Source organism: Chanodichthys erythropterus, chromosome 20, assembly GCF_024489055.1.
Source record: "Chanodichthys erythropterus isolate Z2021 chromosome 20, ASM2448905v1, whole genome shotgun sequence".
NCBI classification, from domain to species: Eukaryota; Metazoa; Chordata; class Actinopteri; order Cypriniformes; family Xenocyprididae; genus Chanodichthys; species Chanodichthys erythropterus.
Window position 1 is genome coordinate 38,834,384 of NC_090240.1, and position 17,373 is coordinate 38,851,756.

A 17,373-nucleotide genomic window follows, 5' to 3' on the forward strand; every position below is an offset into this window, starting at 1 on the left:
ATAGACACTCAAAGAAAGACGGGATGGACACAGAGAGACAGACAGGATAGACACAGAGAGAAAGACGGGATGGACACAGAGAGACAGACAGGATAGACACTGAAAGAAAGACGGGATGGACACAGAGAGACAGACAGGATAGACACTGAAAGAAAGACGGGATGGACACAGAGAGACAGACAGGATAGACACTCAAAGAAAGACGGGATGGACACGGAGAGACAGACAGGATAGACACAGAGAGAAAGACGGGATGGACACAGAGAGACAGACAGGATAGACACAGAGAGAAAGACGGGATGGACACAGACAGACAGACAGGATAGAGGACAGCATGGCAACATCTGTTGAGTCCTCTGGGAAAATTCAGTTTCCTTAGCAAATAACATTTCCTTGGTAACAGTGTCAGCCTCTCATCACAGACCAAATGTCCATAAGCAAAAGATTTTACACACACACACACACACACACACACACACACACACACACACACACACACACACACACACACACACGCGCGCGCGCGCGCACACACATGCGCACACACTTACTTCAGTGGCATTTGCATCTGTTTAATATTCAGAGTCCAGAATTAGGCTGCGTCTTTATTAATAAACATCCAGATATAAATATCCAGACAGTGTATTTTCTTCTGTTGCTGAGATGCATCTTTACATGCAGTTATGATGTCATGGTCAGTGTTAGTTTAGTATCATTGATACATTATAGGCAACTATTGTAATCTTTGCATTCTTATTCTTCTGTTTCCGCTCTGGGAGTGTATGGCAGCCCACAGAACCACTTGTGGGAAAGTTATGAAATTTGGCACACCGATAGAGGCCTGAACTGTGCCCATAGCAAATTTGGAGTCTCTAACTCAATCACTCTAGCGCCACCAGCTGTCCAAATTTGCACTCATGTTTATGTTAATAACTATTGAACCGTAAGGGCTTCATTTTCCGCCAAGAAAATGTTTCCGCCATGTTGGATTATCAGAGAAAAAACTACTTTTTTTAACTCCTCCGATTTTTACGAAAATTGAACCAGATCATCTTCAGACCATGCTGACAAGAAATTATAGAATTCAAGTCGATTTGCCAAACTGTTTTTGAATAACGCGAAAACAGATTTTACATATTGCTTGCGATGATAGATGTAAGGCTGTTTCTCTGCAATGCTTTATCGTATTCAGACCGAACTTGGTACGTCATCACAAGCATGACTTAAAGTTACATGCCTAGTTTCGGCACAGCGCCATCTACTGGTCCGGAGATACGAAAATGGTTATTTTTGCTAAGAAGTTATGAACAGTTTGTCCAAAAATCATAAAAGTGGTCTTTTTAGATTCAGTTGAATGATATTAGAATCTCCCATATCAGCCATTTTGGGCATCGACCAGTTCGAATTTTGTAGTAAAATTCTGTATTTTATGAACACATTAGCGTATTGTTATGAAACTCTGTATGGGTCATTAGCACAATGCCCTAAAGGAGTCTGAGAAGTTTCAAGCCAGCGCCACCTAGTGGTAAAATCAAATATTCAAATGTTTATAACTTTAGGTGTGGTCGACTTATTTTCATGGGATTCATCTCCTTAGACTCTTGAATCCTTGCTGAGTCCAACGATACCAAACATTCAAGGTTTTGCCTTATGGTTTGTGCAATGTGGTGACTTAGCACTTAAAAAACCTTTAGGAATATCTTCGAAACCGTTCAAGACAAAACCAGCGTAGGATATTCGGAAACCTGGCTAAACGCTAGTGCCCAAAAGGCAAAATTTTGATAGTAAGTGGCAAAAAAAAAAAATCTTATCCAAGTTGCCCAAGGGTCATTTTTTATGTGCTCATACATATAAATATTTATAACTCCTAAACGAAATGAGATATTTTCACCAAATTTGACACACACATGTATGGGCTCACTCTGACGACACATACAAAAAATGGTGGGATGATGACTCTTGGTGGCGCTATAATTGAACAAAACATGAAATTGCCATCAACTACAATACAGTATTATGGTATAAAATGAATGCATTGGGTTAGGGTTAGGAAACTCAGTATGTGTCATCAGCAACATGCCCTGAAGATACACAAAAGGTTTCAAAATGGCGCAGCAACAAAGTTGAGGCTTGATGCTAAAATGACTCTGAGGCTGTATCTCTGCACTGCTATGCCCTGTTGACACCAAACTTTATATGTTTCGTTGTCACCTTACTCTGACCACACCACATCAGTTTGGTCACAGCGACACCTATTGGTCCACAGTGATAAACCTTTCAATCATATTTCTAATGACTGTATTTATGATTTTTATTTTTATATTTTCCATTTTCATTTTATTTTTGGTTAAAGTTATTTATCAACTAACCAAACCCTGCAGAAAGAACCAGTCCAAACCAGCTAACCCATGCTTACACTGGACAGGCTACAGTCATAACTAGCTTAACCAGTACCAGAGCAGCATCAGCCATCAGTCTAACTAAAATTTAGCTGAAGTTCAGTAGCATTTTTTATACACACACACACACACACACACACACACACACACACACACACACACACACACACACACACACACACACACACACACACACACACTCCTGCATGACATCACAGTGATCACGTCAAGTAGTTGCCATGACAACATCTTCACAAGCTGCATCACACCTTCACTCTGGTCACCATGGAGACGACGCAGTGTTCAGCAGAAATTTGGCAACTATCAACAAAACACAACAAGAACATACCATAAAAACACACTGTTTACCACGGTAACCTCATCACAACTGCCATGGTGATTTCTGTCAACATTGTATTCCTTGGAGTAACACAAACACACATCTGTCTCGCTGACTCACACACACACACACACACACACAAAAACATCTGTCTCTCTCTCACACTCATACACACACACACACAAAAACATCTGTCTCTCTCTCACACTCATACACACACACACACACACACACACACACACACAAAAACATCTCTCTCTCTCACACTGATACACACACACACACACACACACACACACACACACACACAAAAACATCTCTCTCTCTCACACTCATACACACACACACACACACACCTGTCTCTCTCTCTCTCTCTCACACACACACACACACACACACACACACACACACTCACATCTGTCTCTCTCTCACACACACACACACACACACACACACACACAAAAACATCTGTCTCACACTCATACACACACACACACACACACACACACAAAAACATCTGTCTCTCTCTCACACTCATACACACACACACACACACACACACACTCACATCTGTCTCTCTCTCACACACACACACACACACACACACACACACACACACACACACACACACACACACACACACACACACACACACACACTCGTGTCTCACCATCATTCTCTGTCTGTGTCTCTTAGCTTTGCGCACGTTGCTGATGAATCTTCGGCCCATCTTCTTTGCGTACCAAACAGAGACGAACATGACGTCAGAACCGCGCGATTACATCACACACACATTCACACCGACTCCGAAACGAACCGAAACGATCAGAGTCCTAGAGACAGATTTCTGAGAGAATCCCGCTGACCAGAGAGAGAAGAAGATGAGGATGAGGATGGTGAGGATGATGATGAGAGTGATGGTGACAGCAGTCACACTGTGTCAGTGTCGTTTCATCTTCTGCTTCATCCGGAATCACCAGAGCAAAACGAGCCGAGAGACGCACAGAAATGAGCTACAGACGCGCTCGAGGAGCTTCATCCTGCTGCCGCGAGTCCGTCACACACACACACACACACATTCCCTCTCTCCCGCGCACTCTCTCTCTCCCTCGCTGGAAAAAAAAAAGTGAAGTGGTCCTGTTGCTATGGAGACCAACATCCCTGCCATCACTATGGCGATATTTGTGCTGGTGTGAGTGCAGGAGAGGAAGAGCGAGAGCAAGCTGTCTGTCTGTTCACCTGGAGCTCCACCCACAGCCCTGCATCACATGACTCCTGTGGAAACATCTGGACTAACACACCTGTGCTGACAGACATCTGACGAGATGATCCTGCGGTTAAAATGTCTGACTATACGCATGAAGTCACACAGCAACTTAAACCGACCAATTACCACCCACTTACAAAGGAACATGATCTGATTGACAGGTAACATAACCAATCAGAGAAAGAATCAGATGTTTAGAGGCGGGTCCATCTCAAATCAGACCCAGAAAACTCTGACGCAGATTTAATGTGATCAAATGCAGTGACTAGTTCTCCCTCTGCAGTGTCTAGAGGAAATGACATCACAGCCAATCAGATTGGAGCTGCTGCGGCCCTTGTGCGTTTGGGAAGAGTTGAGAAAAATGTTTTGTTCCCAAATGCAGGTTATAAGCGACCCAAACCCAAACAGAAAGAAGCGTTTCTCAACTGCTGAAACAACTAGTCAGTAACTTCCTGCCAACCCTACATAGGTTTGTAACTAATTTGCATAATGTCAGCTCATTGTCTGCTTTGTCCCGCCCTCAAACACTGTAGTTGATACAGTAAAACCGACGGCATCATTACTGTTCGAATCACTGTTTCAAGTGCCGAGGGAGAGCTGCGATTCAGATATGGTATGAGCGTTTTGGTTTCCGACCAATCGCAGCATACTAGGTCATCTGACCAATCAGAGCAGAGCAGCTCTCAGAGAGGCGGGGTTTAGAGAGACCGAATCCTTGATCTGACCGTTTCAGACACTGAGAGAAAAGAGCCGATGCTGCAGTGGATTTTAGGATTGTTTTTTGACCTTGGATGCATGTAAACCTGTTGTAGGAGACTCCGAAACAACATCAGGAGCTTTTGAAATATCAAAATACGACACTTTAAAAACTTGTGTGTCATCCTGGTATGGCCCATTCAGCAGCGGGCTTAAAATACAACAGAAAATGATGAAAACTTGGTTGGGACTCACACTGATGTAGACGACTAGAGAACGCTTACCAGAGTGGAGGTGGCGTAGTACGGCGCGTGGCCACTGGGGAGCAACACTGGCTGCAACACACACAACAGCAGGACTAGTTACAGGAGAGGACGGGAAGTTACACAACTGAGACTGTGAAATGTGAAACATCATTCAGAGCGTTAGACTGGAGAGACGCGACACACACGAGGACAGACGGGTCTGAGAGAGAGAGAGAGACGGGTCATGTTCAATCAACCATGGGTTAACTAAGTCAACAGACATCCAGAGTTGACCAGCTTCAGCTGCTTATTCACTACATCTGTTCAGTGTCCTGACAGTATTAGCAGGGCTGATAATAGATTTGAAAATCCAGAAAAATTAAAGATTCTGAAAAAATAAAACCGATTTCGTAGGGCCCTAGAGGACCAATCACATCACAGCTCAGCCTCCGATCTCCAGCGACTCTTACCTTGGCGGGTGACATATGCATCTGGGGCGTGTAACCGTGGACACCGTCGATGGGGGCGTGGCCAGCGTCACTGAGGTGCAGCATCTCTGCGGACTTTCCTGTGGTTAGGTGGGCGGGACTGTGCTGCAGGGGGGGAGTCTCCTCGTCATGGTAACGGTACTTCTGCAGAGACCAAGGAGAACGTTCGCGTTTAAAGCCGTTCACACCGAGAATGATAACTATAATGACAGTTTGAAAAATCTTTCTAAATGTGAAAGAATAGCAAAGTCAAGTCCACACCAAGTGCAGAACGATAAAAACATTGACAGCCAATCAGAATCCATCCTGCTTTAACGAGCTCGAGCATTTAAAGCAACAGACGACAAAACCGCAGCGCACTTAAACAAATTATATTGTCCACTAGTGTAAACGCTGATATAGTTATCGTTATTATAATTATCATTAAAGATATCATTATAGTTACTGTTATAATTATCGTTATCATTATAGTTAATGCTACAGTTATTGTTATAACTATCATTAGTTACCATTATAGTTATCGTTATCATTACAATTATCATTATAGCTATCATTATAGTTATTAAAGTTATTGTTATAGTGTTCAGTATCATTATAGTTATCGTTAGCATCTGTTATTGTTAGTTTTCGTTATCATAGTTATTGTTATAGTTATCGTTATAGTTATCACTTTCATAGTTATCGCTATAGTTATCGTTATCATTATCATTATAGTTATCGCTATCATAGTTATTTTTATAGTTATCATTATCATTATAGTTAATGTTACAGTTATTGTTATAGTTATAGTTATTATCATTATAATTATCGTTATAGTTATCGTTATTATGTTTATCATTACAGCTATCGTTATAGTTATTAAAGTTATCTTTATAGTGTTCAGTATCATTATAGTTATCATTATCATCAGTTATTGTTAGTTATTACTATCATAGTTATTGTTATAGTTATCGTTATCATTATAGTTATTTCATTACAGTTATCGTTATGGTTATAGTTATCATTATTAATATAGTTATCGTTATCATTTCAATTATCATCATAGCTATCATTATAGTTATTAAAGTTATTGTTATAGTGTTCAGTATCATTATAGTTATCATTAGCATCAGTTATTGTTAGTTTTCGTTATCATAGTTATTGTTATAGTTATTGTTATCATTATAGTTATTTCATTACAGTTATCGTTATGGTTATAGTTATCACTATCATAGTTATCGTTATAGATTATCGTTATAGTTATCGCTATCATAGTTATTTTTATAGTTATCATTATCATTATAGTTAATGTTACAGTTATTGTTATAGTTATCATTATCGTTATAGTTATTGCTATGGTCGGTAGTTATCACTATCATTGTTATCGTTATCATTATAATTATCGTTATGTTACAGTTTTGTAATTGCTATCGTAGTTATCTTTATAGTTATCAATATGGTTATAGTAATCACTATCATAGTCATGGTTATAGTTATCGTTATTATTATAGATATAGTTATCGTTATCTTTATAGTTATCATTATGGTTATAGTTATCACTATCATAGTTATGGTTATAGTTATCATTATCATTATAGTTACTGTTATCGTTATAGTTATCATTATAGTTGTTGTTACAATTATTGTTATAGTATTATCGTTATAGTTATCAAAGTTATTGTTACAGTTATCATTTTAGCTATCATTATAGTTGACGTTATTATTGTTATAGTATTATCGTTATAGTTATTAAAGTTATTGTTACAGTTATCATTATAGCTATCATTATAGTTATAGTTATAGTGAGATCTAAAGGCTTCCAAATGCTTAAATGCTTTCAGTGACAAAAATAAATTGTGTGTATGAATTATTTACATTTAAATAATCAAACTGTTTTTTGAATTGGAGCAGATCGTAAAATGAAAGCATCATCACATCTTCCTGCGTCAGTGGTGTTTAAAAAACACCTCAAATACTGACAAATAAGTTTAACAGAATCCATTTTATCATTTAACAATCAAAATCATAAAGGCATCAGTGTACTGAACTCAGCTCATTAATAACAATATAGATCACGATGAAATACAGATTATGATGGTATGTGTGTTGATATATATATATATAATATTTAACATGCAATCTTATGTTGTTATATTTATATTCATGTTGGTTTAACATGTTTTTTTAATTTAAAAACTTGATTTAAAAAAACTGAAGGTTTGAAAGTAATGATTCTAAACAGTAACAATTAAAAAAATGTAAAAGCTTGAATACATAAATATAATGAATAAAATACACTAATAGTAAATATAAAAATGTAATCAAATATAAAAAATAAAATAGTAGATTATAATAAAAAATACACATCTGAATGACCTGAAACATTTGCCAACATGAACTAATCTGTAATAATAAAAAATTGATTTAGAAATATCAAACTAAATAACAGAGGGGCATGAACCAAACACTCTCTCTCACACACACACACACACACACACACACACACACACACACACACACACACACACACACACACACACACACACACACACACACACACACACACACACACACACACACACACACACACACACACACAGGATTGTGGGATTGGCCAGACGGGGGCGACACAGAGCTGCTCAGTATTCCACTCAGCGCCCACTGCAGAGCTGATGATGATGATGTCATCAAAGAGGGACGACACTCCAATCAGACCCTCAACACTGTGCTCTCAGCTCTCATGCATTCTGTGTACATACAATCGTGCATGAATGAAATAAGACGGCACACACACACACACACACAGCATCAATCTGTTAATCTGTTCCACTAATATTATACCTGAGAGCAGAAACACATCAGAATCACCTAAATATATGAATCTAAAATTCATAACCGTCATAAACTCAACTCAAGTGTGTGTGTGTGTGTGTGTGTGCGTGTTTCCCACGCTCGCTTGCTCTCATTCAGTGCACGATACTGGTCTGGTCGCCATGGAAACTGGCTCTGATAGCATGGTTGCATAGCAACTGACATCATCAGCAACACAGAAATAAAGATGAAAGAGAAACAAATGACGATTTTCAGATTTATGAATGTGTGTGTGTGTGTGTGTGTGTGTGTGTGGGTGTGTGTAACTGCAGGATTTGAGCTGAACTCCACAGCACTGAACCTAGTTAGTGTTGTTAGTTTGATTCCTGAAGAGTGAAACACTGACGCTTTCACAAGATTCATCTGTTTGATTGAGTGGCATGTCAACTTCTGACTCAGCCAATCACATGAGTTTGGGGGCAGGGCTATCTGGTTATCTGACCAATGAAGTGTGTGAATGGACTGTTCAGGAAACATGTTTCAATCAGCATTTTTGCCGTTCTATTTAGTGACACTAGTGATGCAGAAATGCTCATTTCACCTTTAAAATGACTCGACCGATTCATCAGGTGATCCTGAAAATAAACTTTCACACACAGAGGCTTCTGAGTCTATTTACCTCAAGACAAATACAAAGATCTGTCATGAAACTCTAAATGATGCAGTCCTTAACTCAATCTACTCACAATTAATCATTCTCTATAGGGCACAGCTGATTGGTTCCTGCTGTATCAGTAGCCAATGAGCTCGCTGCTCAACCTTCAAATACTTGGTCAGCATTTGCTGTAGCAGTTGAAGCCCTGCACCTTCCCCAGCTCCACCTGTGTAGATCTGCTATGGGTGATTCATGTTTCACTTGCTCACAGCAGCGTGTTGTGTATGTATTGGTAGTAGCAAGTCCCGTATTTGCTCTGCAGCAGCAAAAACCATCAGCAGAAGCAATAACAGAATCAGCAGCAGTGTAGCAGATCTATTCTGCCAAGACCAAATAAATCAACATTGTCATATCCATCACCATGCCAAACACTCAGAGAGCTGTCATGACAGTGGCAATACAGTTTCAACGCAGCTTTACAGAAAATCATGATGTTTATAATATCTTAACATCTTCATGCCTCAAAGTTGCATTTATCAGATTAGAGCTGGACGATAATATAATACATTTTGCAACAGTCGCACACACTTCTGAGGCTCTAATGATCTACAGCTAAACAGAGAGAGCCAACATTTCATTACTACTACAAACGGACGTTTATGCACAAACTGAGCAGCAGACGCACAGGATAGTGGGATATCACAGGAACCATCGATCAGATGAAGGATCTCATTGGATTTGGACGGGCCTCCGTATGCTGCCTACAGAAGAAGCCTTTCTCAGCTTTTGGACGCAGTTGACATAAAATCCAGTTCTCTTAAAGGGACAGTCCACCCAAAAAATGATAATTTCCATACCTGACTGACTTTCTTCTGTGAAACACGAAAGAAGATATTTTGAAGAGTGTTGGGAACCAAACAACATTGGACCCCATTGACTTTCATTGTATGGAGCTTTCGATTGTTACCTAATTAATGGTGATTACTGAAATGGCAATACAAAGAGCTACCAGTACGGTTATCGGACTAAGAGCCAATGAATAAATGTGGTGAGCTGGTGGAAGTTCTTGCATAAAGTGGGACATAAAGCTCACACTAGAGGCAAACAAACACGCCACGCGTCTATATCTGTGAGATCTGTGGTCAGATCAGCTGCTGGAGCAGATCCACACGATCACGGACCCATGATGAGACAGACACCAGATCTCAGAAGTGTTTGCTCATAGAGACACTGTATAACCAACTACATGATGCTCAGCATCACACTGAGATGTGCTGCTCCTCCTGCTGGATCGTCATGATGGTTCATTTACCATCAAACCAGGAAACCGGGAAACATGCAGCACAGACCAATGAAACACACAACTGCACTCTATGAAGAGCACAATGTGAAGTCATCATGAGCATAAGCTAAAGCTGCATGTGTCCTTGTGGAGACTCAGATTTGGAAACTGTTTCAAACAGAACAGCAAAAACAGAGTTCTACTAATAATAATGATCTACATTAATTAATATCAGCGTCCACACCAGCTCGCTGCAGCACATAACAATAACTACATCAATAACCAGAGCTGGGTAGATTACTTATGAATTTTAATCAGTAATATAATCTCTTAGATTACACAGTTTTGGTAACGTTATCTGACTACTTTTGGATTACATTTAGATTACTTTTGTGCTAACCCTTATTTGATGTCACATATATTGTAGGATAATCTTGCACTATTTTGACAGATACAAAGAAAAATATATATATTCTATTCACCAACAAGAGCCTCAACAGATTCTTTATAAAGTGCAATGTACGGACAGTTAATACTTCAAAATACTAATACTAATGTAATAACTAAATACTAATGTATTTGCTGATAGTAACACTGAATAAAACAAAATAACATCTTATGATTTTAAAACATATTTACTTAAAATTAAATCAATTTAGAAAACAGCAACATTACAAAAAAAAATATTGAAAAAAATGAAATTCACAGCAATATCACTGCTACATAAAATATTTATGAATCTATATTTCATACATATATTTCGTATACTGTATATATCATCTATATTTCATATATATTCATCTATATTTCCCCCTTACTGCCGGAAAAACTAGAAGAATCATGAATGTATATAAGCAGCAGGTTTATTTATGAAAAAAATATGAGTTAAAAAAAAATAAAAATTAGGAGAATCAATGAATTGAGAACAATTTACTGCCATTGTGTAAATAATATGTAATCATGTAATCCATAAAAAACATTTTAAAAAGTAGTTTACTCTAATTACAAATACTGGAATCTGATTACGTAATCCAGATTACATGTAATCCGTTACTACCCAGCTCTGCCAACAACTATAATAATTATAACGATAACTATATTACCGTCCACACCAGCAGACAATATTGTTCTGTTTATCTGAAGCGCGCTGCAGTGTATAATGATAACTATACAGATAAATATGATAACTACAGGTGCTTGATTTATTTCACTAATTCCATTCAAAAAGTGAAACTTGTATATTATATTCATTCATTACACACAGACTGATATATTTCAAATGTTATTTCTTTTCATTTTGATGATTATAACTGACAACTAAGGAAAATCCCAAATTCAGTATCTCAGAAAATTAGAATATTACTTAAGACCAATACAAAGAAATGATTTTTAGAAATCTTGGCCAACTGGAAAGTATGAACATGAAAAGTATGAGCATGTGCAGCACTCAATACTTAGTTGGGGCTCCTTTTGCCTGAATTACTGCAGCAATGCGGCGTGGCATGGAGTCGATCAGTCTGTGGCACTGCTCAGGTGTTATGAGAGCCCAGGTTGCTCTGATAGTGGCCTTCAGCTCTTCTGCATTGTTGGGTCTGGCATATCGCATCTTCCTCTTCACAATACCCCATAGATTTTATATGGGCTTAAGGTCAGGAGAGTTTGCTGGTCAATTAAGAACAGGGATACCATGGTTCTTAAACCAGGTACTAGTAGCTTTGGCACTGTGTGCAGGTGCCAAGTCCTGTTGGAAAATGAAATCTGCATCTCCATAAAGTTGGTCAGCAGCAGGAAGCATGAAGTGCTCTAAAACTTCCTGGTATACGGCTGCGTTGACCTTGGACCTCAGAAAACACAGTGGACCAACACCAGCAGATGACATGGCACCCCAAACCATCACTGACTGTGGAAACTTTACACTGGACCTCAAGCAATGAGGATTGTGTGCCTCTCCTCTCTTCCTCCAGACTCTGGGACCCTGATTTCCAAAGGAAATGCAAAATTTACTTTCACTTTTTTCAGAGAACATAACTTTGGACCACTCAGCAGCAGTCCAGTCCTTTTTGTCTTTAGCCCAGGCGAGACGCTTCTGATGTTGTCAGTTGTTCAAGAGTGGCTTGACACAAGGAATGCGACAGCTGAAACCCATGTCTTGCATACGTCTGTGCGTAGTGGTTCTTGAAGCACTGACTCCAGCTGCAGTCCACTCTTTGTGAATCTCCCCCACATTTTTGAATGGGTTTTGTTTCACAATCCTCTCCAGGGTGCGGTTATCCCTATTGCTTGTACACTTATTTTTATTTTTTTAATGTGCTTGGACACAGAGCTCTGTGAACAGCCAGCCTCTTTTGCAATGACCTTTTGTGTCTTGCCCTCCTTGTGCAAGGTGTCAATGGTCGTCTTTTGGACAACGGTCAAGTCAGCAGTCTTCCCCATGATTGTGTAGCCTACAGAACTAGACTGACAGACCATTTAAAGGCCTTTGCAGGTGTTTTGAGTTAATTAGCTGATTAGAGTTTGGCACCAGGTGTCTTCAATATTGAACCTTTTCACAATATTCTAATTTTCTGATACTGAATTTGGGATTTTCCTTAGTTGTCAGTTATAATCATCAAAATTAAAAGAAATAAACATTTGAAATATATCAGTCTGTGGGTAATGAATGAATATAATAAACAAGTTTCACTTTTTGAATGGAATTAGTGAAATAAATAAACTTTTTGATGATATGCTAATTATATGACCAGCACCTGTATACCGATAACTATAACGATAACTATATTAGCGTCCACACTAGTTCTGTTTATGTGAAGTGCGCTGCAGTATATAATGATAACTATACCGATAACTATGATAACTACAAGGGTATCATTCTGGTTATTATAAGCGCTGCAGTTTTGTCGTCTGATGCTTTAAATGTTTGAGATCTTTAAAGGAGGATGGATTTCGATTGGCTGTCAATCATTCAGTAGCTGAAAAAAAATGTTCTGAAGTGATTCTAACAATATGATTCCTCTGTGTCGTTATCTTTATAGTTGTGCTGTGGACTCCGATACTCTTTTATTTTAATGTTCTCAAATAACTTAAACTATAATAAAAACTAAAATAAAACTAAAATAAAAACTATATAGGTATATAAAAAACTTTATAAAAAAACTAACTAAAAAAAAGGAAATATAAAAATAAAAATTGACAAAAAGTATTAATAATATCTATAATAAGTATCTTAATTATACTGAATAATACTGAATAATTGAATACCGAACACTGCAGCATGGCCAAACACACACACATACACTTACTCACACACACACACACACACACACACACACACACACACACACACACAGGTGGAAATTACCAGTAATACTAAACACACACATTAAACTGCTCACACACCTTCAGAGAGAAGACCAGCACAACTCACACACACACACACACACACACACACACACACACACACACACACACACACACACACACACACACTGTGTATTATATAAAGTGAGATGAGATGCTCTGCACACACACACACACACACACACACACACACACACACACACACACACACACACACACACACACACACACACAGCTGTATAAATGAGACGAGAGCTCGAGACGATAGCGGCGCTGATCACGGGCGCGTGCAAACGCTGCAGTATTTAGACACATCGCGCACACACACACACACACACACGCGCGCGCGCGGGCTGCAGCGGTCTTACCTTAGTGGTCACTATACACAGGCAGTCCATGTCAGGACTGAAGGGCGACAGACGCGCTGAATCCCCCCCACCCTCCCCTGTCTCTCCCTCCGCCTGTCGAGCCTCCTCTCCTCACTCTCTCTCTCGCTCGCTCGCTCTCTCGCCCGTCTCACGGCTCGCGCGGGAGAGACAGACGGGTGGGGGGACGCGAACAACAGAGCGACGCGCGCGTGAAAACATGAGCGGAAACACGGAGAGAGGCGGTGGATGACTACTGTTGCCATGGCAGTGATCAGTTGTTGCTCTGGCAACTGTAGAGCAGTTGCCATGGAGACTGAGAGAGGCTGTTTGACACGCGGGGTCAAAGTTGAAACCCTAAAGACTAGAAGATCCGAATAACAACCAGAGCGTGAGATTACACTGCAGGCAGACGAGAAAATACACGTTTAAAGTCGTCATGAAAGGAAAGTTGCTCTAGTCTTTTTTATCTATTGTGACGTATATCTAGAACAAGAACAAATGGAGGCTAAAGTTATCATTTTAGTTATGGTTATTGTTAACATTATCATTACAGTTATCATTTTAATTATGGTTATAGTTAACATTATCATTTTAGTTATGGTTATAGTTAACATTATCATTACAGTTATCATTTTAATTATGGTTATAGTTAACATTATCATTACAGTTATCATTTTGGTTATGGTTATAGTTAACATTATCATTTTAGTTATGGTTATAATTAACATTATCATTTTAGTTATGGTTATAGTTAACATCATTTTAGTTATGGTTATAGTTAACATTATCATCTTAGTTATGGTTATAGTTAACATTATCATTTTAGTTATGGTTATAATTAACATTATCATTTTAGTTATGGTTATAGTTAACATCATTTTAGTTATGGTTATAGTTAACATTATCATCTTAGTTATCATTTTAGTTATGGTTATAGTTAACATGATCATTACAGTTAACATTTTAGTTATGGTTATAGTTAACATTATCATTTTAGTTATGGTTATAGTTAACATTATCATTTTAGTTATGGTTATAGTTAACATTATCATTACAGTTATCATTTTAGTTATGGTTATAGTTAACATTATCATTTTTGTTATGGATATAGTTAACATGATCATTACAGTTAACATTTTAGTTATGGTTATAGTTAACATTATCATTTTAGTTATGGTTATAGTTAACATTATCATTACAGTTATCATTTTAGTTATGGTTATAGTTAACATTATCATTACAGTTATGGTTATAATTAACATTATCATTTTAGTTATGGTTATAGTTAACATTATCATTACAGTTATCATTTTAATTATGGTTATAGTTAACATTATCATTACAGTTATCATTTTAGTTATGGTTATAATTAACATTATCATTTTAGTTATGGTTATAGTTAACATCATTTTAGTTGTGGTTATAGTTAACATTATCATTTTAGTTATGGTTATAGTTAACATTATCATTTTAGTTATGGTTATAGTTAACATCATTTTAGTTGTGGTTATAGTTAACATTATCATTTTAGTTATGGTTATAGTTAACATTATCATTTTAGTTATGGTTATAGTTAACATTATCATTTTAGTTATGGTTATAGTTAACATTATCATTTTAGTTATGGTTATAATTAACATTATCATTTTAGTTATGGTTATAGTTAACATCATTTTAGTTGTGGTTATAGTTAACATTATCATTTTACTTATGGTTTTAGTTAACATTATCATTTTAGTTATGGTTATAATTAACATTATCATTTTAGTTATGGTTATAGTTAACATCATTTTAGTTGTGGTCATAGTTAACATTATCATTTTAGTTATGGTTATAGTTAACATTATCATTTTAGTTATGGTTATAGTTAACATGATCATTTTAGTTATGGTTATAATTAACATTATCATTTTAGTTATGGTTATAGTTAACATCATTTTAGTTATGGTTATAGTTAACATTAACATTTTAGTTATGGTTATAATTAACATTATCATTTTAGTTATGATTATAGTTAACATCATTTTAGTTGTGGTTATAGTTAACATTATCATTTTAGTTATGGTTATAGTTAACATTATCATTACAGTTATCATTTTAGTTATGGTTATAGTTAACATTATCATTACAGTTATCATTTTATTTATGGTTATAGTTAACATTATCATTTTAGTTATGGTTATAATTAACATTATCATTTTAGTTATGGTTATAGTTAACATCATTTTAGTTATGTTATAGTTAACATTATCATCTTAGTTATCATTTTAGTTATGGTTATAGTTAACATGATCATTACAGTTAACATTTTAGTTATGGTTATAGTTAACATTATCATTTTAGTTATGGTTATAGTTAACATTATCATTACAGTTATCATTTTAGTTATGGTTATAGTTAACATTATCATTTTAGTTATGGATATAGTTAACATGATCATTACAGTTAACATTTTAGTTATGGTTATAGTTAACATTATCATTTTAGTTATGGTTATAGTTAACATTATCATTTTAGTTATGGTTATAATTAACATTATCATTTTAGTTATGGTTATAGTTAACATCATTTTAGTTGTGGTTATAGTTAACATTATCATTTTAGTTATGGTTATAGTTAACATTATCATTTTAGTTATGGTTATAGTTAACATTATCATTACAGTTCTCATTTTAGTTATGGTTATAGTTAACATTATCATTTTAGTTATGGATATAGTTAACATGATCATTACAGTTAACATTTTAGTTATGGTTATAGTTAACATTATCATTTTAGTTATGGTTATAGTTAACATTATCATTACAGTTATCATTTTAGTTATGTTATCGTTAACATTATAATTTTAGTTATGGATATAGTTAACATTATCATTACAGTTATGGTTATAGTTAACATTATCATTTTAGTTATGGTTATAGTTAACATTATCATTTTAGTTATGGTTATAATTAACATTATCATTTTAGTTATGGTTATAGTTAACATTATCATTTTAGTTATGGTTATAATTAACATTATCATTTTAGTTATGGTTATAGTTAACATCATTTTAGTTGTGGTTATAGTTAACATTATCATTTTAGTTATGGTTATAGTTAACATTATCATTTTAGTTATGGATATAGTTAACATTATCATTTTAGTTATGGTTATAGTTAACATTATCATTTTAGTTATGGTTATTGTTAACATCATTACAGTTATCATTTTGGTTATGGTTATAGTTAACATTATCATTTTAGTTATGGTTATAATTAACATTATCATTTTAGTTATGGTTATTGTTAACATTATCATTACAGTTATCATTTTGGTTATGGTTATAGTTAACATTATCATTTTAGTTATGGTTATAATTAACATTATCATTTTAGTTATGGTTATAATTAACATTATCATTTTAGTTATGGTTATAGTTAACATCATTTTAGTTGTGGTTATAGTTAACATTATCATTTTAGTTATGGTTATAGTTAACATTAT

General features: G+C 36.1%; 1 protein-coding gene across 2 annotated transcripts in view; it reads right to left on the bottom strand.

Annotated features, from left to right (window-relative positions):
- dlg4b (discs, large homolog 4b (Drosophila)) overlaps window positions 1-17,373 on the bottom strand; it is an 81,307-nt gene that overhangs the window by 27,479 nt on the left and 36,455 nt on the right. For both annotated transcript variants that reach the window (XM_067370380.1, XM_067370379.1), the window contains 2 exons: window positions 5,418-5,579; window positions 4,987-5,037 (listed from right to left, as the gene is read on the bottom strand). In XM_067370380.1, coding sequence (XP_067226481.1) covers window positions 4,987-5,037; window positions 5,418-5,579 — 213 coding nt within the window. The remainder of the gene's footprint in view (window positions 1-4,986; window positions 5,038-5,417; window positions 5,580-17,373) is intronic.